Source organism: Aotus nancymaae, unplaced genomic scaffold (genome assembly GCF_030222135.1).
Source record: "Aotus nancymaae isolate 86718 unplaced genomic scaffold, 86718_ANA_hifiasm-v0.15.2.pri h1tg000059l, whole genome shotgun sequence".
Classification (NCBI taxonomy): Eukaryota; Metazoa; Chordata; class Mammalia; order Primates; family Aotidae; genus Aotus; species Aotus nancymaae.
Window position 1 is genome coordinate 50,910,046 of NW_026988473.1, and position 26,770 is coordinate 50,936,815.

Here is a 26,770-nt window from a genome sequence, read left to right on the forward strand (position 1 = left end):
CAAAGTCATTTGGGCAAACAGGATAAACTACTCAGAGATAACTCTCCTTAAATTAAGCAGTCTATAGTCTGCGGATACTCATAGTATGTCGGGGAAGGGAGCAGCTGGCCTCACTACACCGAACCATGCTTGAGGGCAGTGATGGTATCAGTCTGTCCAAGGAAGGTCTCAGACAGGTGAGGTGACCAATAGGTACTGCAGCCACAGACCCAACTGCAGAACACAAATCCCACTACAGCAAAGAGCTCTGAATTCACAAAAAGATTCCCAGTTCCAGCCAGGCCCCATTTATTTTTCAGCAACACTTGATATGGCTAAATTCCAGTTGAACTACAGAGATTCAGCTTCCTGGTGTTCCCAGGGGGATCCAGCTGTGAAAAGAGCCCCTTTCTTTTGTCAGGACATCCTCAGACAAAAAGGCTGCAGGACTGAACTGAGCAGCCTGGAGAGTGAGGATTCCAACTCCCCCCTAAGAGTGTCTACCTGCCTGGCTTCTTTCCCTAGGGGCCCTCACTGTTGGACCTGTCCTGATGCTTTGCCAAGCTCAGAGGCACCTGTCCTAGATAGACAAGGCAAAGTTGTCTTTCACTGTTCCCTGGGTGACCCGCACCTGGAGGAGTGATCAGGCAGGGATCCAGGTGACAGAACAGAAGGGGCCAGGGGAGCCACTGTTGTTCACCGCTGGAAGTGTGCCAGGGGACTGGAAGGTGAGCAGCAATCCCACCTGCCTCCTACAGACCCTGTCTTCTGTGTGTAGGGGAGAGCAGGGGGTGGGCACACAGGGAGGAATCCAGCCCTGGGGCTTCCTTGAAGCCAAGTGAGCAACCTTCCGGATTTGTTTTCCCACAGTCTGTGTTCTCTGACACTGAGGCAAGTGTTGAAGGCAGAACGGAGGAAAAGAAACTTCATGAGGTCAAACCCAGTCTCTCCAGGTCTAGGAAGCCCAGCACAGGGTCTGGGAGTAGATGCCAGCCCTACCACTTGATTTCTTCGGTATGACCTTAACCTTTTGCCATCCTTTTACTAGTATTTATTGAGAGCCCTCTGCATATTAGGGCATCAATGCTAAGCAAAAAAAAAATTGATTCAGTCACCTTCATGGAGGTTCCAATCAGTGGGGGAGACAAATATTAATCAACCAACCAGTACCTCCCTATCTCCACCCCCACAGAAAGTGAAATCCATGAGACATAATATTTAATTAGAGAGACTTCACCCTCTCTGGAAGGTCAGAGAAAGCTTTCCTAAAGAAATGATAATGGAGCTGAGGTCTGGAGGAAGCACAGGAGTTTCGTGAAGAGGGTAGGAGGGGGCACTACACGCAGAAGGAACAGGACAGTCAAAGGCAGGTCATTTGGCAACGGTGACTGAAAGGAACTGGAAGAAGGCTTGAGGCTGAAGTACAGAGTGGATACATAGGGTCTAGGCAGACCATGCAAGAATGTGGGTTTCTCCTAAGAGCAATAAGAAGCCTTTTGAGGTGCTCTTAGCAGGGAAGTGAGACGATCACAGTTGTCGTTTGAGAAAATTACTCCAGCAGCACAGTGAACAACGGATTGGAATGGAACCAGGGAACATTCAGGAGGCCAGAGAGAAGGTATCAAGTATTTGCCTGTAAAATGGGGGTAATGAGAATACTATCTTACAAGCTGTTGCCAGGATTCAACGAGACACTGCATTTTAAGTGTTTATTCCAGTACCTGGCACATAGTGAAGGCTCAGTAAGCATCGATATTGTTACTTTTCTCAATGGTTCTTTGCAGAGTGCACATATTTCTTATCCAGGTCTGCTCCTGTGTGATGGGGTGGAGAGGGTAGTTGTGGTTTCCAGAGTGGAAACGTGGTTTGTATTAAATCACAACGTCGAGACCAGAATCCAGGATGCCTGAAGGCCCGATTAGAATGGCTTAAAAGTATGGATTATTCAGGAAGAAAAACGGGTTCCAATTGCTCCTACTAAGGACGCTGGAGAGATGTTGAAAGATCCTTCAGACGGTAAGCCCTAGCACTTGTTGAAAAAGGTGCTTTTCACTTCGGAGAGCAGGTGTAGGGAACCGCACCTGCTCCCCCGGCCGGGGAACGCGGGCCAGGTGCCGGGCCGGAGGCAGAGGGTGCCCGGGGTACGAGGTCCCGAAAGGCTCCTCCACACGCCTGCAGCGGCTGCCCCCTCCCCAGTCACGTGGCCTGGTGGGTGGGGACCGACTTGAAGTTGGAGAAATCTCGAGCGCTCCCAACTTCGGAGGGAGTCGCCAGTCCTCCTGGCCCAGGCGGTGGGCACTGGAGCCCCGTCTGGCGGCGTGGAGGTGCGTTTCTGAGAAGCCGAGCAGCGGTGCGGGCGGCGGGAATCGAGGCATGGCCCGGCTGTCGGTGATCCCCGGGTCTGCCACAGGGTGGACAGGTAAGCAGGGACCCGCGGCCAGCGGCGGAGGTGGCCGGGGATGCCAGGGCATCGGGCCCCAGAGCCCACGCCAGTCCACGGGATGCGGGGCCTCTATGCAGGAGGGGGCGGTTGGGCTAAGCGGCCGCGCTGGACTCTCGGCCCTCCAGCTCGGTCCTGCCAGCGCCGCCTCCTCCTCGCTCTCTTTGCCGCGGGCTGGGAAGAGCTGACCTATGCAGGGTATGCGGGACGTCCGGGAGCCGCGCGGGGCGCTGTGCCGGCCCCGCCCCCCGCGCGCGCACTGGCTGCTCCCCGCGACGTCACGCTCGGCTATAAAAGGCGCGGCGCGCGGCCCTTGCGGCGCTGGAGGAGCTCGAGGCTGAGGTTGCTGGGGTATCGCGGGCGACCCGGCCGCCGGGCCGCAGGCGCCTCAGCGATGTTTTACTCAGGGCTCCTCACCGAGGGCGGCCGCAAGGAGACCGACATGCGGGAGGCGGCGTCGCTGCGACAGCAGCGCCGGATGAAGCAGGCGGTGCAGTTCATCCACAAGGACTCCGCCGACCTGCTGCCCCTGGACGGCCTGAAGAAGCTGGGCTCGTCCAAGGACACGGTGAGCTCCCCGCCGCCGCTCTCGCCCCGGCCCCGGCCCCGGTCCGGGCGGCTTCGTGCCCGCGGTCTCCCGAGGCCCTGCTGCTGCGGCTTTCAGTGAGTCACGGCCCGGCCCGCCGCTGTCCCTGGCTGGCTCTCGCTGGGTCTCGGATTCCTCCCCTTCCAGCACCCCTGCTGCGGTCTCGGTGGGGATTCCGTCGTGGCTTTTCTAGCGCTCCCCTCGGCTGTGCCTCCTCCCTGGGTGTCTCTCTCCTCTCCAGTAGAAGGAAGAGACCCTGCCCTGCCCTCCTGCCCTTCCTTCCTTCCCTCAGGTTTTCTTTCTCTCCCCTTATTCTTAATACCGAATTTTGTTCATGGGGCTTGTGCCTCGCACGCTAGGTGGCTGGTCCTATGACCAAGACAGAGGTGATTCCTAATGGCTGTGTGAGGAGAGACAGAAGTGGAAAGGGTTTTTTTTTTTTTTTTGACAGTTGCCAGATCCAGAGGACTTTGTTGAGTCCATTGTCCCCCTAGGCAAAATCTACTTCTCTGGTTTTGGTCCTATCTGCCTTTGATCTTCCATCCTGAGTGGGGAGAGAGAAAAGGGGTCGAAAGTGAAGGTTTCCTGAACCCCCACCATCTCTTCATCATTCTCTTCTCTTCCAGCCCCACCCCCCAAGGAATGGGTAGAGGGAGGAAGCCAGGCTGCTCCATCTCACCGATCAGCTAATGTGTGCATTTGGAGCTGGGGTGGGTGCAGTGTTTTTTTTTTTTTTTTTTTTTTTTTCCCCCCCCTCTAGTACGACTGTTCTTGGCATTAAGTAGAAGCAGCCCAGGACAGGGGTCAAAGATGGTACTGTCTTCTTTCTATAGAATGGGATGGATGGCTAAGGGTTACCGATATAAAAAACTGTGTATCTTGTCATCCCTCAGCCACTGTCGTGGTCCTGGGCCAAGTTTATGTTTAACTTTATAGTTTTATCTGGAGCTTTCTTGTAGTTTGATTGTTTTCTTGAATTTCACAATCACTTTATGCATTTGTGTGGTAATGTATAAAACACGAATTAAATGTCTTTAACAAATGAAATAGATGCTCTGCCTAATATTCCTAGTATTTTTTTATATTATGCTTTTGAAATGTTTAATTTTGGTTGTTGGCCCTAGTTCACGAAATTGCCATTTCTGGCGCCAGGAGGGCAGAGCTTCTGCATCCATTTTTTTTTTTTTTTTTTAATTTAACAGCTCTAATGACACACAGGTACCAATATCATCTTTCTCCTCCCTGCCGCCATTAGTTACTTCTGTGCAGGGTTTGTCTACTTCAGTTATCTTGCTCTGTTTTTTAAAAGTTTGTGTGTGTGTGTGTGTGTGTGTGTGTTTGTTTTGCACAAGCCAAATGATAGTTTATCTGATTTATGCTAACCCAGAGTGATGAGTGATTGAAATGTGCTCCTGCGAAAACTCTCTTTCTCCCTTCCTTCACTTTAAAGCAATCTAGATTCATTTAACAAATCAAGTTCAAGAAGTATTCTTTCCTTCAGACCCAGTAATCCTGTCCTAGTTCCTAGAATGCTCAGCAATCAATAAAGTCAATAAAGAAGAAAGTATTAAATTAAGAGAATTAAAATACGGAGTTTTTTAAATGCTGGAATTTGGTTGTCCCGGGTTGTCAAGGAGTTTCCTGTTTCTGAGAACTACCTGAGCTTCCTTCCGCCTAGGATTTCTTATACTACTTCATGCTGTGTAAGAATTCCATCCACTCTTCTGACTCCAGTCTGTCTCAGTTGAGTCATGAAGGGCTGATAGCATAGAGCACAGGCAGTAGGCTGCAAAAAGGAAGGAGCCTCAAGAAGTAGGATATTGCCGTGAGTATGACACACTCACACATGCCAGTTGACTGTGAGGCTCTGAATCATGCTTCCCGCTTTGTGTACCCCATCGTCATGGAGTTGATTTCCCTCTCACTGTTTTCACACCTATGATGTGCAAGTGATTGCACAGAACAGCAAGGTTACAGAAACCAAGGCAGATTGAGGTAGGGCTAGGAGAGCCGCAAGCGCTGGAGTGAGGCAGCATTCTTAAACTCTCTGACCTGTTGTTGCAGCCTCAGTACAATCTTAGAAGTGATCTTAGAAGTACATTTATTTTTTTCTTTTTTTATATTTAAATTAACTTCAAAAACTCATTTTCTAAGAAGTACATTCTTATAGTTTCACTTTATAAATACATCTGGGATAGACCAGTGTTGACTCCATTTTCTTTCACTGCAAGGGAAATTTGGAGGATGGGAAAATTAATTGAAAAGTTCTTAGTTGAAGTAGTTTACAGTATAATCTTGACATAAGGGGTCCAAGAAAAGGTATGGGATAGCACCAGAGGGAGATAAGGGAGAGAGAGGATAGTTGTAACTGACTGTTGGGTTTGTGAAGATGGTAGGTTGTTTTTCTTCATACTAGTAACCTATATTTGAATTATGCTGCTGGGATTTCTGAATTATCTACCTCTTACTATGCTGTTTCTGTAATGTTCATTGCTTGATACCAGCTTGCCAACCCTTTTAGGATTGGCAGAAGGCAGCCATAGACAATCAAAGAGGGTCATGTTCTCTTGGCCCCAGGAAAGTGCATTTGCCTATTCCTGTGTATATGGAGTTGGTTGATACAAAGTCCTCCGTGGAAATTATATTTTTTTCTGGCTCTTTTCCTTTTATCCTTTTATCTTGTATTGTTGATTCTGTATTAGATTAAGAACTAAAACCAGAGATATGAGTAATATTATATTTGATTTTTTTTTAAGAGACAAGGGTCTCACTCTATTGCCCAGGCTGGAATGCAGCTGCAGTCATGGCTCACTGCAGTCTCGACCTCCCAGGCTCAAGAGATTCTCCCACCTCAGTCTCCTGAGTAGCTAGGATTATAGGCATATGCCATGACACCAGGCTATCTTTTGTATTTTTTGTAGAGATGGGATTTTGCTATGTTGCCCAGGCTGGTCTTGAACTCCTGGGCTCAAGAGATCTGCCCACCTTAGCCTCCCAAACTTCTAGGATTACAAACATGAGCTACCACACTCAGCCCTGATTTTTTTTTAACATCTCCATTCTTGGAATTTTGCCTATTGTAATTTATCTTGTTTTAGCTACCAGGTTCACAAAAGTTTTTCTCATTGTGCTAAAGGCTTTTTAATGTTTCAAAACACTCATGTTATATGATAATATGTTGTCTTTCCTAAATGATATTATTACTTACCTGTATGCATTAGACCATATTCTTACTTGCCTGGCAATAGAGAGTTTTTCTTTCCTGCATATGATTGCTTCTGATTATAGCTAAATGCTTTTTCAAAACTGACTAGAATTAGGAATGAGACTGGGGGAAAGATGGTAGAACACAGTGAAGCAAACTTACCGTAAAATACCTGAACAGAATCTCTATTAGAGCAGGCCTGTGTGGTGTGCCCTATAGATTAACCATCCATAGCGCGCCACATGTCATGGGCTAGAGAATTTCGGAAGCTTAGAAGAGGAGCATGAAATACCAGTGTAACACCAAGATCTGGCACAAACTGAAAATTTGCAGAGTCGTGATTGCATCCTAGTAACAACAAACATTATTTGAATACTTGCTGTGTTCACAACACAGTCTAGAGGCTAGGACCACAAATAGGAAGATAGAAAAGTTTCTCATTATAGGGAGGTTAGGGGACAGGCCAGGACAGATCAGTTAGTTTATTACACAAATATTTATTGAGTACCTATTACACATATCATGTAATAATTTAGGCTTTGGAGATATAATAGTGAACCAAAACAGAGTTCCTGCCTTGATGGAACTTGGATTCTTGTGGAAGGAGGAGGCAGAAAGTAAAATTAAGTAAATATATATCAGGTAATAATAATAAATATTTTCTATGGAGAAAATAACTCAGGGTAAGGGGAAGAGGGAAGGCAGCGGCTGGGGTGGGGTAGAGCCTTGCTATTTTGTACAGGGTTGTCTGAGAAGGCCTATCTGATAAGATTACATTTGAAGAAATACTGAAGGAAATTAAGGAACAAAGTGTCTCAGGGAAGAAAGAACAGCAGAAGGAACAGCAAGTGCAAAGGACTGAGGCATCACTGTGCTTGATATAACTGAAGAACCATAAGAGGACCACTGTAGCTAGAGCAAAATGAGCAAGGAGGAGGGTGATAGAAGATCATATCAGAGATGTAGTGGGAGGCCAGTGTGCAGGCATTTGGGTTTTATTTATTTCCTACTCTTCTCAGCTCATACCTACGCATTTGGGTTTTAACCTGGGACTGGAAACCAATGGAGTATTTTGAGCAGAGGGGTGACATGATATGACTTATTTTATAAGAAGACTACTCAGGCTACTATGGGGGGTACACTGTAGAAGGGCAAGAGTGGATGAAGCAGGAAGACTGATTAGGAAGCTATTCCACAGTAATCCAAGTGAAAGATGATGGTACCTCAGAGCAGAGTGATAAGCTATGAAGGAGACAAGAAAGGATCAGGTTCTGAGTACATGTTGAAGGCAAAGCTGACAAATGTAATTGATGGTTTGGATTAAGAGTGAAAGAGTAATCAAAGAAGTTCATGAGGTTTTTAACCTAGCCATTGGAAGAATAGAGTTATCACTTACTGAAATGGATAAGACTTGGGGGGCAGCAGGTTGAGGATGGAGAATAAGAATCAAGAGTTTGATTTTTGAACAAGTTTAGGGTGCCAATTAGTTACTTAAATGTATATGCTGAATAGACAATTCTAGAAGATAAGTAACACCACCAGAAAGCCTATGCTAATTGCCAAGATGTAATAGTCAGATGTGCTAGAGGAGTCCAGTGGAAGGAGTGATTACTCTAGCCCGATGTGATGATAAGGATGGAGACCAGCATCTAATTACAGCTTTATCATTCCTTTTAAGGCAGCTGACTGTGAGATAGTATGGAGAGAAGGCTGCCTCTAGAGGTTGCTTTGTAGGACCTCAGAGTAAGAAGAATTTAACAGGTTATCTGGTCTATACTTGCCCATTTGTGAATCCTTTCTAACAAAATGCAGCCTTTATGAGCAGTTGAGAAACTACTATCTCAGACTAATTCACAAAACAGATAACAATGAGGAGTAGGTTTTTTGTTGGGTCATGAGCAAAGACAAAGAAATAGAACACTGAAGGCCTGGGACAGTGTAACAGCCTGCCCTATGTTTTTGAGCAACTGCAAACCAAAGAACAATCTGTGTTTCCATGGGGTAGAAGGGGTCACATGTTACATATTTTCAGCTAGTAAGCAAAGAGGAGGCACAGATACTGGTGACCTTTTGGATTTCCAAGGTCAGAGATAGAGACGTGTATACTGGGCGTGACTCAGGAGTCTGTGTTTATCTGTAGACTGTGTATGAGGACTAAAATGGAGTAGGATTATTTCAGGCCCTTTTAGGGGAAAAAGAAAAAGTGAATGGTATCCTTGTTCTAACTAAGCTCTAGTTGTAGCTCTATTGCTAGCTAGTGACCTTGGATTTCTCTCTTGGGAATAAATGCTACAAAGAAAGCAGACTCCTGTCATTTCCCGTTTTCTAGTCTGGTTCATTCTGTGGACCACAGAAATCCATTAGTTTCTTTCTGTCTGGGTAGCTTGGGTAAAGGGATTGAGAAAATGGCATTAAAGTTCTTGCTCAAATTATGATTCTATGGTATCCTGCACTATAGTCTGATTCCTCTCACCTCTCTTTTCTTCAGACTCTATAGTTTGGTTAGAAGAGACGTTTAAGTAGCATGGGTGCCAGACTGAGGAACTGTAAGCTATTTTCACTCATAATACAGCACTTCCCATAGTGTTCATTTCCTTTAGAAACTCTTGATGGTGATGGAGGCAGAAAATTTGAACTTGCCTGGTTAGAGTTTAGATGCCTCTAGCAGCCACATTTCAGGAAGAGTAGAGAAGCAAGGACCGCTTAAGTTAGTAGCTGCCTTGTTAAGGTTTAGCATAAAGCAGAATCCACGTCAGAAAGATAACTTAAAAATTATGTCTAAGTGGCCACCAGGGTACCTGCAGCACCAATCTAGCAAATTAGTATTGTGTATTCTTTTTTCTTCTTTTGAGACAGGATCTCACTCTGTCACCCAGGCTGAAGTGCAGCGGTGTGATCATAGCTCACTGAAGCCTTGAATTCTGGGTTCAAGTGATCCTCCCACCTCAGCTCCCGAGTAGCTGGGACTACAGGCATGTGCCATCATGCCCAGCTAATTTTTAAGTTTTTAAAAATTTTAATTAAAAAATTTTTTTTTTTTTGTAGAGGCACAGTTTCACTACGTTGCCAGGTTTGTCTCAAACTCCTGGCCTCAAGCAGTCCTGCCTCAGACTCCAAAAGTGCTGGAATTACAGGCATGAGCCAGTGTACCTGGCCAGTACTGTGTATCTTGAAAGATAGTCCGGACAGCCCTTGGAAAGCCAATATGTCAGTAAACAAATGAGAACCACTTAAGCACATTTATAAAACAGTCATAGAGTAGGGATGCAAGTAGTACAAACTCTTTAATATTTAAGTATTGAAGGGATTCTGAAAGAGAGAATTCAATGATATTAATCAAGAAAGACTTTTTGGCTGGGCGCAGTGGCCCACACCTGTAATCCCAGCACTTTGGGAGGCCGAGGCGGGTGGATCACCTCAGGTCAGGAGGTTGAGACCAGCCTGGCCAACATGGTGAGACCCCATCTCTACTAAAAATACAAAAATTAGCCAAGTGTGGTGGTCCGTACCTGTAGTCCCAGCTACTTGGGAGGCTGAGGCAAGAGAATTGCTTGAACCCGAGAGGCAGAGATTTCAGTGAGCTAGAATTGCACCACTGCATCCCAGCCTGGGAGACAGAGCTAGACTCCATCTCAGGTGGGAAATAAAAAGCCTTTTTGAAGAAAGAAAGGGTAGAGATTTCTTTCAGTACTGTGTCAAGAGCTGAGGATATAGCTGAGATCAAGACAGTCAAGGTCCTTGCCCTTGTGCAATTAACATGCAAGTAGGGCAGGGGTGAAATAGTAAACAAGTAAATAAGTAAAATACTTTTGTACTTATAATTACTATGAAAGAAATAGATATGTTGGTAACTAAAGAGGTGATCTACCTACTTTAAGTTGTATGGTCAGATAAGGTATCTCTGAGGAAGTAACATTTGAACAGATACCTGGAAGATAAGAGGGACCTAACTATTAGAAATGTTGTGGGAAGAATATTTCAGGCACAGGGGACAGCCAGTGATAAGGCATTGGAACAGAGTCTTGCTCTGTTCCCCAGGCTGGAGAGCAGTGGTGCGATCTAGGCTCACTGCAACCTCTGCTTCCAGGTTCAAGCAGTTCTCCTGCCTCAGCCTCCCCCGTAGCTGGGATTAAAGGCACACACCACCACGCCCAGCCAATTTTTTTATGTTTTTTAGTAGAGATGGGGTTTCACCATGTTGGCCTGGCTGGTCTTGAACACTTGACCTCAAGAGATCCTCCTGCCTCGGCCTTCCAAAGTGCTGGGATTACAGGTGTGAGCCACTGTGCTTGGCCTTTGTTTTTTATCTTATATATATCAGTGATACTTAAATATTACATTGAGCATATGTTTGAACCTTTTTTGGTTACTAAAGAACAAGTAAAGGTATAGTCAGCAGGGCCAAATGCACTAGAAAAGTCTAGTAAAATTAAGGCTGAAAATGTCTACTGGATTTGGAAATCAGAGATCATTATTGGTATGGGATCAAAAGTGATCTCAGTGAAGAAAATATGGGATATCAGGAAATAGATGTCATGGTTTAGGCTTTTTTAAAAAAGACTATTCCAGATAAGGAGGGTGATTAGAGGAGGCTGTAGAGTCAAGGAAGCAGGAGCTGACGTTTTGCAGAGGAGTTTTCTTCCCAATATTTACAAACTTTTAGTATATTTTATACCTTGTGGAAGAAGAATCCAGTAGAAAGTAAGGAAAATATGGAAGAGGGAAGACTTCAAGCAGAATGATTTTAGAACTTCCCTCGTTTGTGTCATCTGTCCACTAATGATTAAGCTTCTTTGCAAGATTAAGAACCAGATAAAGTGTTTAGCAAGACCAGTGTAGGAAGACATCCCCAAACTTTAGGTAACAGGGCTTTGTTTAGATGGTCTTTGAAACCCCTTCCAATCTTCACTTCTACAAGTCCAGTTTTATCTGAGTTGGTTCTGGTAAGCATGAATGTAACAGAAACAAACACCTGCTTTAGTATGGCTTGAGCCAAGAATACAGTCTTATTGGTGAGACAGATTAGAATGAAGCATTTTTGTTTCTTTTGAGAAGCAAAGCATTCTCCCAGTGTTGCATTACAAAATCTGAGAGAGTTAGCACTTCCTCTAGCTCCTTGTCAAGCTAAGAAGCTCTCATTTTCTTTATAAGTGCCTCTCCCTCCACTTTTCCCAAAGATACCAATTTAGAATGTGCTTTGCCAAGAATCAGTGTATTTTGGGAATCCATTTCTTCATCTCGCTAGGGTTACAATGAGTCATGGCTGTGACTCCATTCTTCCTTTGGAATCTATAAGCACTGAAGACCTTTAATGCCACCTCCTCCCCCTTGAAAGGTTCTAGGCTCTGGGCTTCTAAGAGTGACTTCCCTCCCTGTAGAATCAGAGTGTCATCTGGTATATGTTAGATAGAAACTTGGGGTGAAACACTCTCCTTTGAGGGATTTTAAATGCTATTGTAACCAGGGCATAAATGTTTGTGTATACAAATTTCTCCAGTCATAGGATTTCAAGAGATATCTTAAACTTTCTGGAGGCCACTTTGAATAGGAACAGTAGAGCATGACTATATCTTCCCTAGGAACTCTCCTAAGCTCTATCAAAGTGCAGACTGAAACTCACACTTCTCATTCTGCTTCTTAACATTAGGTATCCTGGCATGCATATAAGGTCTAATTAAGTCCCTGGCTTCTTGGTCAGTGTCTTCCCCTTTCATACCCCTACTTTTTGGGCAATTGAAGGGAAATGTATGACAAGATAAGGCAGGAGAAACCAGTGTTTTGAGGTCCAGGGGATGCCAGCAACAATGATTCCTGTGTGTTCTGTCAGCTTCCAAAGTGTGTCTGCTGAGAGGCTTGCTCAGCAAGTGTGAATTCCTGTCTTATCACCCTATCCACCCATGGGTGAATCGGCCCACAGGAGAACCAACCACTAAGGCATCTGCAGGCTGCATCTGAAAGATAAGACTGTAAGAGAGTGAGACTTGACATAGAAGCAGGCAGAGCTTCTGAATACCTGTGCTAGCTAAGTTTCTTCAGCCTATGAAAATGAGTTGCCCTTTTTATAAGGCACTAATTTACTGTCACCTGGGAAGATACAGAGATCACTTATTCTAGACTAAGACCTATTTTCCCTTGAAATGTTCTTGTAAGGGGAAGAAAGGCAGCAGGGCTAGGTTAGTCCAAATCACAAGGGCCCTCAGCTCTCTTAAGCCCTAAAATACTTATCAGCTCTGTCTACATTTCCCAGTGTCCTGTCTTGCATTTTCATTCATTCAGGGTGGCATCCTGCAAATTGGTTTATGATACCTGCTCTGACAATACCAGTGAAGTCCTCACTTGAAGGAAGTATAATAAGAAGCAAAGGTAGAGCTCAGTTATGGGAGGCTCCTTCATTATTTTCATGGTGTTTGAGGGACAATGGGAAAGAGGGATGTGGCCTGTCACTAAGAAGTCTCTGCTTTCTATTCCTCAAGCAACCTCATAATATTCTGCAGAGGCGCCTCATGGAAACCAACCTGTCTAAGCTCCGAAGCAGCCGTGTCCCTTGGGCCTCTAAGACGAACAGACTCAGTCAGGCTAAGTCTGAGGGGCTAAAGAAGTCTGAGGAGGATGACATGATTTTGGTTTCTTGCCAGGTAATGTTCTGAGAACAGCTTTTCCAGGGTTTTCTGGAAAGTATGATGTGGGGCCCTCTCCTCCTGACTTTAAAGAGTATGAGTCTTGGCCGGGCGCGGTGGCTCACGCCTATAATCCCAGCACTTTGGGAGGCCGAGGTAGGTGGATCACAAGATCAAGAGATCGAGACTATCCTGGTCAACATGGTGAAACCCCATCTCTACTAAAAATACAAAAAATTAGCTGGGCATGGTGGCACGCACCTGTAGTCCCAGCTACTCAGGAGGCTGAGGCAGGAGAATTGCTTGAACCCAGGAGGCGGAAGTTGCAGTGAGCGGAGATTATGCCATTGCACTCCAGCCTGGGTGTAACAACAGCGAAACTCTGTCTCAAAAAAAAAAAAAAGAAGGTATGGGTCTCATGTAATTCATAAATGAGTTTTAAAAGGGGCACTCCATGCAACACTGGAAGTGTGTGCAACTTTTATATGCACCTGCGTCTTTATGGGAAGAAGGAACAAAGCTTTCATCAGATTTACAAACGGGTATGTGATTTAAAAAAAAGAGAGAGAGATTAAGAGATATTTGGTATATAGCATGAAACACCTAGAGTTTTTTTGGGATCTTCTGTCAGCCCTGGATTCAGCAGGAACAAGAGCCAGTCACAGGCAGACTTAGCAGTGGGTAAAAATGAGACACTACAACCCATAATGGGGAGGATGCTCTCCAACCCTGCCTTTCATATGACATCTGCTGCTTGCTGTCAGCATCTCCCTTCCCTTTCGCTTCTCTGGCTCTTGCTGAACAGTACATTTCCTCCCCACAGTGTGCTGGAAAGGATGTGAAAGCCTTGGTTGACACAGGCTGTCTATATAATCTCATCTCTTCAGCCTGTGTGGATAGATTGGGGTAAGTAGCCACTTGTGCTGCGTGGAACTTACATGTGAGTGTACTTCTTTGACTCTATTTTATGGTTAGAGATGGTGAGGGTCTCCACAGCAGCTCAAAGAGAAGTATGCAGAGCTCAGATCTCAGTTGGAACCAGAGTCCTTAGTAGAGGGGAGGAGTGGTGGGTTATCAGGCAAGTAGGAGAAATCAGTGAGCAGGGAAACCTTCGGCTTTCTCTTAACTCCCACCTATTAAGTTTTGATCAAAGACCTCTGAACTTGCATGAGAGAGCCTGAGACCTCTGGCTCATTGTGTGCCTTGCCCTGATCCACTAGACAGCAAATTAAAAGGAGCTGTCCTGTTGGTGTACTCCATCCAGATGAGTAAAAGTAGGGATGTGGTTGGCCTTAGCTTACTCAGAGTCTTTCTGGAGGAGGCACTGCCTGTCCCCAAGAAACATGCATCAGAACTGAGAATAGGACTGCAGTTGCTGCTGGGCCTGGGCCATCATAAAGCTGATTAGCCAGTAGTTACTTTTTTTTTTTTTGTTTCATGAGGCGGAGTCTTACTCTGTTGCCTAGGCTGGAGTGCAGTCTCGGTTCACTGCAACCTCCGCCTCCTGGGCTCAAGCGATCCTCCTGCCTCAGCCTCCTGAATAACTGGGACTACAGGTGTGTACCACCATGCCTGGCTAATTTTTTGTATTTTTTTATAGAGAGGGGTTTTGCCATGTTGCCCAGGATGGTCTTGAACTCCTGGGCTCAAGCAGTCTGCCCGCTTCAGCCTCCCAAAGTGCTAGGATTACAGGCATGAGCCACTGTGCCCAGCCTTGAGCTTTTTTGTGTGGTGAAGAGATGAAGTATAGTGCAACATGTTGGTTCCAGAAAGACTAATAATGTCCTGGTGCATAATTAGGCAGCAGTCTGCCATGATTCCAGAGGAATTAATAACCATCTGTAAAACTGCAATTATTTTTCTTTTGGATGGGCCATAACACCAAAAGAGAAGAAATAGAGGAAAGCAGAAGTATTGGCACAGAAAGTCCATAATTAAGTATTTATCCACCAACCCATAATAGCTCGGGTGCTTGCTATTCCAATCAGCTTACATAACTATGTGAAACCTTGGTACTGTTTCTTTCCTTCCTCCCTTGCACAAACAAGTTAAATTAACAAGGGCTTTCTCCATGATATTCCTTGCTGATACCAATATCAATGCACTTACCAAATAAGTACTTGCCCCCACAAACATTATAGTCTAAGACAGACTGATGAAAACAGAATGAAATAGAATGGACAAAGAGAAAATTAGACATTGAACAAAGACCTTCTAAAATTAGCATGAATCTGACTTCTCTGGTATCTGTTACTCACAGATGGGTAAAAGGACATGTTAACTCATTTGCCTCACACAATGGTTGGGGCATTAGGGTACAGAATAGGATTCTCTGAATGTGTTAGTTCCCCTCTCTTCACCAGTACACATAAGTGATGTAAAGTTTTTGAGAACAGGAGATGAGACTTTAGTGTTTTTATTATCCCCCTGGCATGTTTAGGACAAAGTGCTGAAACTACAAATGTAGGATGGCTAGCACTTTTCGGTAAATTAGTCCCAGGAGATCCCTGGAGAATTCCAATTGTAGGTCAGAAGGTAGGCATTGCCAGATTCTACAGGAATCTCTGTCAGGGGATTTTTGTATCTTCCTCTTTGGTGCAGACTCAAGGAGCATGTCAAATCCCACAAGCATGAAGGAGAAAAGCTTTCTCTACCCCGGCATCTCAAAGTTGTGGGCCAGATTGAGCACCTAGTGATCACACTGGGCTCCCTCCGTCTGGACTGCCCAGCAGCTGTGGTCGGTAAGCAGAATTGAGGGCTGGACCTACAGATCCTAACATAAACCCTCTCCCTACCCCCAACAAAACCTCATGAGATCTCATGCCTGTAAACATTGACTCTTTCAAAATGGTTCCCATTTTCCTGTACTATAAACCTTGTCCCAATTTTTGCTTTCCAAAGTACTAGATGGGTCCTGAGCTACATTCAAGACATGTTGAGAATGAATCAGTAAAACCAATGTGGAGGTCAGATTAAAAAAAAATTCAAGGAGCAAGAGGCCGGGTGCGGTGGCTCAAGTCTGTAATCCCAGCACTTTGGGAGGCCAAGGCAGGTGGATCACCTGAGGTCAGGAGTTTGAGACCAGCCTGACCAATATGGAGAAACCCTGTCTTTACTAAAAATACAAAATTAGCCGGGTGTGGTGGCACATGCCTGTAATCCCAGCTACTCTGGAGGCTGAGGCAGGAGATTCATTTAAACCTGGGAGGCAGAGGTTGTGGTGAGCCAAGATCACACCATTGCACTCCAGCCTGAGCAAAAAGAGAGCAAAACTCTGTCTCAAAAAAAATAAAAGCAAGAAAACACATTTTTATGTGCAGGTGAAAATGTCCCCTGAGAGCTTTCCATGAACTATTTAGAGACAGAGGGCAACTTACTTATTCCTTTGCCATAAATCCCTTGATAATTTCCCACCACCTTCTACACTTCTCATATATTTTATTCTTGGCTACTCTAAGTTCTTGTTTTTTGTCTAAAGGCCTTTGTCCTTTAGAGTAAAAAGACCTGGGTTTGAATCTTGGCTCTATTGCCTTGTAACTTTAATGATCTAGAAATATTACTTAATATAACAGATGCTCAATATATATTTATTGGATATTATTGAATGGATGGATGGATGGAACCTAATAGTGATTAGGCTGACTTCTACGCAAGCATGGAAATGGCTAAATCTTAATCATCTTTTTGTTCTTCTTAGATGACAATGAGAAAAACTTGTCCCTTGGTCTGCAGACTCTCCGATCTCTGAAGGTAAGATTGACTCCACTTACCCCTTGATACTTCCTCTCTGAGACAGGTATCCTCTTACACGGGAACTCATAGTGGTATCACTGGCAAGTTACCAATGATTCTCCTGTTTTCAGTGTATCATAAACTTGGATAAGCACCGGCTGATCATGGGGAAGACAGACAAGGAAGAAATCCCTTTTGTGGAGACAGTCTCTTTGAATGAAGACAAGTGAGTACCTAAATGGGTCAGATCAAGTCACATCCATTTGTCATGAGCTGGGGTGGGTGATAGTGGTTCTCAGACAGGATATGGAGTTGTATCCTGTCTTTGGCTTTCAATCATACTACAAATCCACCCTTCCCCACACCCAAAGTTCACCATCCCACAAGACTCTGTAGCGCACATATTAGAATGAGCAATGGTGATGCCACACGGAGTGGTAGGGAAATGAGTAGCTTTTAAACTAAAATTTTGCTTTTCTTCAGCTTAACGTTTTTGAATTTGGCATTATTTCTTCTGATACTTATTTCTCATTTCAGCACTTCAGAAGCATAACTACAGCCTGCAGCATGTCTGCACATGTGCATACACACTGAGTTGACAGATTGAGAAAACTGGGTTTGAACCAAATGCAGTAGCAAATTGCTGTGGACCAAGTCCTTCCATCTAATAGAAGCTCCAGGGGCTCCTTCCCATTCAGACCTCTCTAGACTATAGTCTATGCTTAGAGATCTTGTCTGGTTATAGCCATTGTTTTTTACTCCTTGATCACTTAATTTATAGACCTTTGTTGACACTGCCAGTCTCACTTGTGGCCTATTTCTCTGCTTCTTCCAGGAATTTGCTTTCATTAGTCAAGTATAGAGGCTGCCAGGTTCTGTGTCGCCATAGGTGTATTTGCTTCTTTTCCTATAGCTTAATGTATAATAAACAGGAACCTGACCCTAACCTCTTTTCAGCTGTTTCAAACAGGTGCCAGGATACCTATGTCTTGGAATTAGAGTTTCTTCAAATTCATTCATTGATTTCTCAAGTATGGATTATGTGAAAGAGCCCAGGGAGATCATCAATTATAGTTTAACTCTTTTATTTAAACGTCCAGCGAGGCAAGTGAATTGTCTCAGTTCATATATTAGGTCAGTGACTGAAGGGACCTAGAACACAGACCTGATTTCCAATCCAAGACTCCCATGCTGCCTCATTTGTGTTCAAGCCTTAACAGGAGGGCAAAGAGGTGAGAGTGTCTAAAAAAAAAAGTGGGGTAGGGGGCAGAACAGGGGAGGAATATGCTCTGGAGATGGATGCTAGGATGATTTGGGTAGCTCTCCCTCCTGTGTGCCAAGCCCACTAAAAGTTCCTTGCCCCAAACTGTCACATTGAGGCCCACATCTTGGTGCCTAAAAACTGAGTGTACAAAGATGAATGAAATGGTTTCTCACTGGGAACCTCTTGGAGGAAAGGAGGAACCACAGAGAGAGGAATATGAATCCCTCTCTGAGATGGAGTGGAAGGCTTACGTAAATCAGAGTGTCATTGTCAGATGTTGATTACTCCGAAGATCCGGTCAGCATTCCTGCCCATCCTGTTATGTTTCTGCCAAGGACTTAAGTAGCTGGAAACCAGGAGTAGAGAAAGGAGATTTACAAAAAGAGAGAGAGAGCAAAACCAGAATAGAAGGGAGCAGACTGAGTAGAATAAATTGGTGGAGAGGCCTACCTAGATAAATCTTTCTGGGAGGTAGGGAATGAAACTTTCAGGCAGGGAATTGAGATCTTCAGTTCTGTCCTGGTAAAGGAAAGAGGCAGAGCAGGAGCCAGCAATGTTAAGGACAACTTTTTATAACTGCCCAGTATTTCCTGACCCTTCTCAAAGGTTGAGGAGAATATAGGGTTTTTTTGAGGTTTTTGGTTGGGGTGTCACGTTAGGCACACAGGTATCTGTAATGAAATCTCCCCTTCAGTTTTGGCATAGAAGTGCTTGGACAAGTCAGAAAAATAGCTATCTGTGGGCATTCCTTTAAGATATTCCCAAGTCTACCCTGTGTCATAGTAGTAGTTCTCAGAGTGTTTGTTTAATGGATCGCACTTTGAACTTTCCCAAGTACCATCAACTAACTGGTGTTCAGCAATTGCCCCTACCAAACAACCCTTCAGAACTCTGAATGATTTGGGCCTCACAGAACCTCCCTAAAGACTAGGAACTTGGGGCCAGGTATGGTGGCTCATACCTGTAATCCCTGTACTTTGGGAGGCCAAGCTGGGTGGATCACCTGCGATCAGGAGTTTGAGACCATCCTGGCCAACACGGCGAAACCCTGTCTCTTCTAGAAAAAAATATGAAAAATTAGCCGGGTGTGTTGGCAGGCGCCCGTAATCCCAGCTACATGGGAGGCTGAGGCAGGAGAATTGCTTGAACCCAGGTGGTGGAGGTTGCAGTGAGTCAAGATCATGCCACTACACTCCAGCCTGGGTGACAGAGCAAGACTCTGTCTCAAGGGAAAAAAAAAAAAAAGGAACTTGGTGACAATCATTTGAACAACTAGGCAGCCACACTGTAGTCAGTTGTCATGGGGGCATTCCCTGGCCCCCTTCCTATCAGCCTCTACCTAAGGAAGCTAGATAGAAAGCTAAGCACAGCCACGGTTGGGAGGCTACATCTGAAGCTCAGCAGGGGTGACCCCGGGGTTATCAGCCTTCAGCACTCCCTCTAGCAGTACCCCATTCTCTTACCTAGGGGTGATTTGCACCTTTCCACTGAGGCCTCTCCATGCTCCTTCCCTACCTTTCATGGCAATACTGTGGCCTGCCTCTTATCCTGGTACTAAGTTAAAGTAAAGTTCACCCTTTACTTCCATACTTGAAAGTTCTACTCTGAGCCTTGACTCATGGCCACAGTGAGGCATGTTGAAGGTTCCTTCTGGTTTATTCTTATTTGGATTCCCCATGGACCATGTGAGGCCAGGAACTCTCAAGTTCTGGAAAGATACGACTGCTTCTGGACCTTTGCGTTTACGATTATATGGTATTGGGGATGATTAGATGACTTTTAGTGATCCTTCTGGCCTCTGAAGATCAGTCAATAATTTTCTAGTTTTGGAATTGAAATGGTTGGGGTGAACTCGGCTTAGGATATAATCTCACTTAATGCAGTCAAAACATTTGAATTTTCTAACCAAATAATTATGTTTTAAACCCCAGTCTTGATAGAGGCTCTAAAAAATGTCTTGAGACGGTTATGGGAAGTCTTCAGCTTCATTCACCTTTGAATGCTGCCAAGTTGATTACTCTCCTAGCCCACATCTCCTTGACGTGTATGAGGAAGCACTGGGTCTAATTTTGGGGGTGGGCTGGCAAGGTAAAAAGGTGAGATCAGTTTTTCCCAGAGTACTAAAAATGCTAGCACCTTAGATTGAGGGTATGGGAGAAAAGGTGTCTTACCCCGGTCATAGTTCTGAAAATAGGCAGTAGCATGAAGTACCAAACCTATCTAATACTTTATTAGATGTCCATCTCAAATACAGGGAGTTTGAAAATATTGTTTTTATCATTTGGTATTTCCATGCCTGGACTCATTTGGGAAAATAATGTTTTTTGACTTTTTTCTATTTTCTTGCCCTGCACAGACCCTGCCTGGTACAATTTTCTATTTCTTAGCTCAAAGTGTCTATAGAATGGGTTGCCTGGTATGTCAGCTGCCCTCACTCTTGTGTAATAGAAATGTATTTCCAGGCTGGGGACATGGAGGAGACGAACTGGATTCCTTCCTCCTTCTGTTGCCAGGCCTCTCTGCATTGGCACTTTATCTTTTCAGTGTTTCTGGCTGTGTTGGGTTTATTTGTGAGACTGATGTAACAATAAAATGAAATCTTCCCCTCTGTGTGCTTGTCTGACAAAGTCTTTATGTCAGGGCCCCAGTCTGGAAGGTGGGGAGACCGGGTACATTCTGATTGCATCAGTGTTTTTCTCTTAGGGTCTTCTGTTCCTCCATTGTTACTGGCCCTTCAGGTGTCTCTTATTGACTGTATGTCCTTGGGCAAGTTAGTGAACTTCACTGAACTTGGTTTTGTAATCTATAAAACAGAAGCAATAATAGTGCTTACCTCACAGTATCAAATGAGAAAATCCATATAGTGGTTGGCATATGGTAGTCACTCAGAGTGTCATATATGGGAACAATCTTTTATGGTGGGTCAGTCAGCAGTGTTTGAAAGAACATTTCTAGAAAAGGAAATATAGATAGACACAGTGGCTCACACCTGTAATCCCAGCATTCTGGAAGGCTAAGGCTGGAGGATTACTTGAGCCCAGGAGTTCAAGACCAGCCTGGACCACACAGTGAGATCTCTTCTCTCTATGTATATATTTTTTTAATTAGTCAGGAGTGGTGGCATGCAACTGTAGTGCTAGCTACTCAAGAGACTGAGGCAGGAGAATCACTTGAACCTGGGAGGTCTAGGCTGCAGTGAGCTGTGATTGAGCCACTGTACTCCAGCCTGGGCAACAGAGTGAGACCCTGTCTCAAAAAAAATTAAAAAAAAGGAAATATTTATTTAGTTCAAACAAATAGAAGAGGTTTGAGAAGGGAAAGGGTTGAATGAACCTTAATATACAGTTAAAGTCATTGTCTAAATGGCATCCCAAATAAATGTATTTTAAAGATGATGGAAATTTACCTTTTAAGTATTGATGTTTTTAATATGACTTAAACAGCATGTTTAAATAGCAAGCAACATGCTTTGTTTATCACCATCTAGAATTATGGTTTTACTACTACTCAGAAGATACTGCCATTCTACCTCAAAAGATTTTGTTTTGTTTTTGCCAATTTATTCTAATGATAAAAAACGTCAAATATTTCACCTACTAGGTCCTTAAGCAATGAGTGACAGAATCAATATTCATAAGCATCTCAGAAGAATAGAACCAACAAATTAAGTTTTACCCAGAGTTAAGAATATATATTGTTACCTTCATTTTAAAATATTTATTGCACTTGCATAGTGGGGGAGAACTTGGATTAACAGAAATTCATGTTAAAATGATAATGATGTTTTAGTTGATTACACATTGTATATAGAAATATTAAGGACTAGGACTCTTTGTATAGGAGATGTCATTTGCAAGACAGGGACATGTATACAGTTTGTGGCAAGTCCAGAAAAGCGCAATGGTAGTATGATTACTGTCTTCAGAGTTGTCATTGGAAAGTGGCTTTTTTTTCTAGTACCAAAGGCAAGCATTTCTTTTTTTTTTTTTTTTTTTTTGAGACGGAGTCTCGTTCTGTTGCCAGGCTGGAGTGCAATGGCATGATCTAGGCTCGCTGCAACCTCAGTCTCATGGATTCTGGATTCAAGCAGTTCTCCTGCCTCAGCTTCCCAAGTAGCTGGGACTACAGGTGCACACCACTATGCCCAAGTAATTTTTGTATTTTTAGTAGAGATGGGGTTTCACCATGTTGGCCAGGATGGTCTCGATCTCTCGACCTCGTGATCCACCTGCCTTAGCCTCCCAAAGTGCTGGGATTATATGTGTGAACCACCGTGCCCAGCTGAAGGCAAGCATTTCTAATAAATGGAGGTAGCAGAGAGATATATCCTGACTCAACTGGAGGAAAGCATTTACTATATACCAAGGACGATGCTATCCCCTGCAAAGAAGGTGATATTGTTCAGTTTTACAGAAGAGAAAACTAAGGCTTAGAATAGTATCAATAAACAACGATTGAGCACAATTATTATTTTAATAATATCTTCATGACATTTAATATTGAGCACATCCCAGCACTTTGGGAGTCCAAGGTGGGAGGATCGCTTGTAGCCAGGAGTTCAAGACCAGCCTGGGAAACATAACGAGATCCTATCTCTACAAAAAATTTAAAAATTAGCTGGGCACAGTGGTGTGTGCCTGTAGTCTCTGCTACTCCAGAGGCTCAGGCAGGGAGACCCCTTGAGCCCAGGAGTTCAGAGGCTGCAGTGAGCTATGATCACACCACTGCATCCCAGCCTGGGCATAATTTCTAATGCCAAATTCTTTGATTCTAGGACGTCTTTATTAAAATGGCATATCAAATGTAGCTTCTTGTTGATTCATGCATTATGAACTTGTTTGAAGGGTTCCAGGCTGCTGTTCTCAAGAAGCAGAGACAAACTAGTCTTTGTGTTATTGCTTAGACTCTTCTGTCAGCTGTTGCTTCAAACTTCTATTATCAGTGCATCCTGAGCTATAGTACACTGCTGTCTTATTTCATACTAACCTGTCTGGCCACTGACCTACTGGAGGCTATTTCTCACATGGTGTCAAGCACATGGACATTGTGACAACTGTTTTCTCAGAGACCTTTTTATTAAAGCGTTGTGGTATTTTTTTTTTCTTTTTTTTTTTTTTGAGACAAGCACATGGACATTGTGACAACTGTTTTCTCAGGGACCTTCTTATTAAAGGATTGTGGTATTTTTTTTTTTCTTTGTCTTTTTTTTTTTTTTGTCTCACTCTGCCACCCAGACAGGAGTGCAGTGGTGTGATCTCAGCTCACTGCATCTCCACCTCCTGGGTTCAACTGATTCTCCTGCCTCAGCCTCCCAAGTAACTGAGATTACAGGTGCTCCACCACCACACCTGTAGAGACATGGTTTCACCATGTTGGCCAGGCTGGTCTGGAACTCCTTACCTCAAGTGATCTACCTGCCTCAGCCTCCCAAAGTGCTGGGATTACAGGCGTAAGCCACCGCCTGGCTGGTATGTTCTGAAAGACTCAGGCCACCAGGTGCCTGACCAGAATGGACAAAAAGGTAGGTCTTCACCTGTAGATGGTGACTTGTCCAAAAGTTCTAGCAACCTGATGGCCATAGGCCTTATTCTTTCTTTCCAGCACCTTTTTAACATTCTTTCCTGGACCTATGCCTCAGCATGCCTCTTCTGACAAATTCCAGCCACCATAATAATCAGAGAGGGGACTTCAATCCTGGTGTTGCTTTTACTGGAGCCACAGTAACCTCCTAATTTGTAATTAATACAGAAAATCAGACTCTCCAGGGAACCCAGATACTCCCATGTTGACATACACTAACACTGCCAGTTGCCTTAAACAAGAGAAGTGGGTTGGGAAGAGGGAGTATGGTTATTCTAGTAGAGGTACTTGTGTGCCAAAGGATAGATTGGGGGGCAGAGGAAATAGGGACATAGAATCTTCTGTACTGTAAGCCTGCATAAGAGGAATTTAACTGCTTTCATCAGTTAGCAAACTAATTGAGCGGTTCTGTTATGAAATGCTGGACTCCTTGAATACATTGGATAACCTTGTGCTTGAGTAGGTGCTATAGTGATAAGTGATTTTCATCTTGCTTGTTCTGGAAATAGGTAAGGACATGAGAATTTGAATGGTGCTGGAGCTGACCATAATGAGGAGGCAATTATCCTGTTTTATAAGTCCTACAGAAACTGAGTTCATAAGTTTCTCAGTGGTATGTAGGAACAATTGGGGAATTGAAAGTAGATAGATAGATATAGATTGATTGATTGATTTTGAAGATGGAGTCTTGCTCTGTCCCCCAGTGGAGTGCAGTGGCACAATCTCAGTTCACTGTGACCTTCGCCCCCTGGGTTCAAGTGATTCTTATGCCTCAGCCTCCTGAGTCGCTGGAACTACAGGCACATGCCACCATGCCGGCTAATTTTTTTTTGTTGTTTTTTTTGTATTTTTAGTAAAGACAGGGTTTCACCATGTTGGTCAGGCATAGTGGTCTTGAACTCCTGACCTCAAGTGATCCACTGGCTTCGGCTTCCCAAGGTGCTGAGGTTACAGGTATGAGCCTGGCCTGAAAGTATACTGAAATGAACAGGTTTCATAAAGACCAGTTGGAGCACAATTGTGTATGAAGGCAACCTGTTCTAAGGCCTGAAGAATGATAACCAAGAAAAGGCTCCAGCTGTGGATGCCCCCAGGAGAGTGGAATTTTAGAAACGATAAGGTTCAGTAACAGCAGGTAAGGGATGAGGGAAAGGACAGGAATGGAAAAGAGTGACCATTAGAATAAGAAATGCAGTAGAAAACTCATAATCAGCCTAAGTTGTTTCCACCACTGGGATTCACATCTGTCTGTGTATACCAGAAGCCTGGTAGGTGGACCCATCAGGAATTTGTGTGTTTGAGGGACTAAGTAGCATTCTGGGAAAAGTGAACCAGTCAGACATGTCTGACCCCTTAACAAAACTCTTGTTGACAACTTTTTAAAAAACAGTGGATTGGCCTGATGTGGTGGCTCATGCCTGTAATCCCAGCACTTTGGGAGGCCTATGTGGGTGGATCACTTGAGGCCAGGAGTTCAAGACCAGCCTAGCCAACATGGATAAACCCCATCTCTACTTAAAAATACAAAAATTAGGCCGGGCGCGGTGGCTCAAGCCTGTAATCCCAGCACTTTGGGAGGCCAAGGCAGGTGGATCACGAGGTCAAGAGATCGAGACCATCCTGGTCAACATGGTGAAACCCTGTCTCTACTAACACACACACACAAAAATTAGCTGGGCATGGTGGCACATGCCTGTAATCCCAGCTACTCAGGAGGCTGAGACAGGAGAATTGCCTGAACCCAGGAGGCGGAGGTTGCGGTGAGCTGAGATCGCGCCATTGCACTCCAGCCTGGGTAACAAGAACGAAACTCCGTCTCAAAAAAAAAAAAAATACAAAAATTAGCCAGGCATAGCGGCGCATGCCTGACCCCTAGCTACTCAGGAGGCTGAGGTGGGAGGATCATTTGAACCCGGGAGGTAGAGGTTGCAATGAGCTGAGATCGCACTACTGCACTCCAGCCTGGATGACAGAGTGAGACTCTGTCTCAAAAACAACAAAAATACAGTGGACTAGAAACATAGCTTCCTCCTGAAATGCCAATAAAATGACAGTAAAGGAATGTTATATAAGGACAAAGAACATGAGAGAAATTATGATCCAGGCAATGTCAACAAAACCTTTGAATCTGGAAAGCAAAAAACAAGGAACAAACTGAGTAGACCACAGAAAGCAGAAGTCTGGGACAGGCACTGGAGTAGTGTTACCAGCAATAAGCAAGCACATTTGTACCATAGAACCCCAGAAAAGGCTTAGGAATTGGAGGCATCAGTTATGTGGAAAACAAGAGGTAGTAGATGGAGGGCTTAAAAACAAGATGGTTACTTGAAAGACTATAAAGTTAGTCCTGAGAGCCTCACCCCTTATAAATTCATTCATTCATTATCTCCTGGGGAAGATGAACTAGTCGGAGCGACCAAGAACAACTGGGAGCTGAGGGGAGACATCCTACTAAATATAGGGATTTAAAATGTTTGTTTTTTTAAGACAGGGTCTCACTCCATTGCCCAGGCTAGAGTACGGTGGTGGCATAATCATGGCTCGCTGTAGCCTCAACCTCCTGGGCTCAAGTGATTCTCCCACCTCAGCCTCTTGAATAGCTGGGACTACAGGCATGCACCACCACACCTGGGTAATTTTTATATTTTGTGTACAGACAGGATTTCACCATGTTGCCTGGGCTGGTCTTGAACTCCTGGACTCTAGTGATCTGTCCACCTCGGCCTCCCAGAGTGCTGGGATTACAGGCATGAGCCAGTATGCCCAGCCTAAACCTCGGCATTCTGAAGAGTCAGAAACCCTTCCTTGGCTTGGATCCCAGAACTCTGAAACTTGGCTGTTATCTTAGGATACTGCTTTCACTGCAGCCCTCTCAAGGTGATTTTTTTTCTCCCACAGTCCTCCTATTACTGTTCCTGGAGATGGGGTAGATAATGTTCTTGTTCCTCATTACTGCTTCCAGACATGTCTCCTATCTTTTAAAACTCTCAGTTTTAAAAACTCCCATACCATCAAATTATAGCTCTTCTCTTCATTGCTATCATCTACAAAATCTACAAACCCGTGGGTCATCCCCCCTCATTTCTCAGTAAGTTTAGCTCGTTACTCATTTCATTTCCTGCAACACTACTCCTGATTTAATTCTTGGCAATTTTTTTTTTTTTTTTTTTTTTTTTTTTTTTTTTTTTTTTTTTTTTTTTTTTTTTTTTTTTCCCTTCATTATTATTTTTTTTTTTTTTTTTTTTTTTTATTGCATTTTAGGTTTTGGGGTACATGTGAAAAACATGCAAGGTTGTTGCTTAGGTGCATACGTGGCAGTGTGATTTGCTGCCTTCCATTCTTGGCAATTTTTAATCACACACATGGA

General features: G+C 44.2%; 1 protein-coding gene across 1 annotated transcript; it reads left to right on the top strand.

Moving 5' to 3' along the window:
- The first annotated feature begins 2,786 nt into the window (after positions 1 to 2,786).
- On the top strand, positions 2,787 to 20,433 carry NRIP3 (nuclear receptor interacting protein 3). The gene is made up of 7 exons (XM_012456699.3): positions 2,787 to 2,987; positions 12,684 to 12,845; positions 13,651 to 13,733; positions 15,429 to 15,568; positions 16,525 to 16,577; positions 16,691 to 16,785; positions 17,097 to 20,433. Exons 1-7 carry the CDS (start codon positions 2,814 to 2,816, stop codon positions 17,110 to 17,112), a joined length of 723 nt encoding a protein of 240 aa, XP_012312122.1. The 5' UTR covers positions 2,787 to 2,813; the 3' UTR covers positions 17,113 to 20,433.
- Positions 20,434 to 26,770: the final 6,337 nt, after the last annotated feature.

Excerpts from the sequence above, each read along its gene's own strand:
- NRIP3 (XM_012456699.3), top strand. The coding sequence starts at position 2,814 with ATGTTTTACTCAGGGCTCCTCACCGAGGGCGGCCGCAAGGAGACCGAC. Across the intron at positions 12,846-13,650 it reads TGATTTTGGTTTCTTGCCAG|TGTGCTGGAAAGGATGTGAA; the intron begins GTAATGTTCTGA and ends TCCTCCCCACAG. Across the intron at positions 13,734-15,428 it reads GCCTGTGTGGATAGATTGGG|ACTCAAGGAGCATGTCAAAT; the intron begins GTAAGTAGCCAC and ends TCTTTGGTGCAG.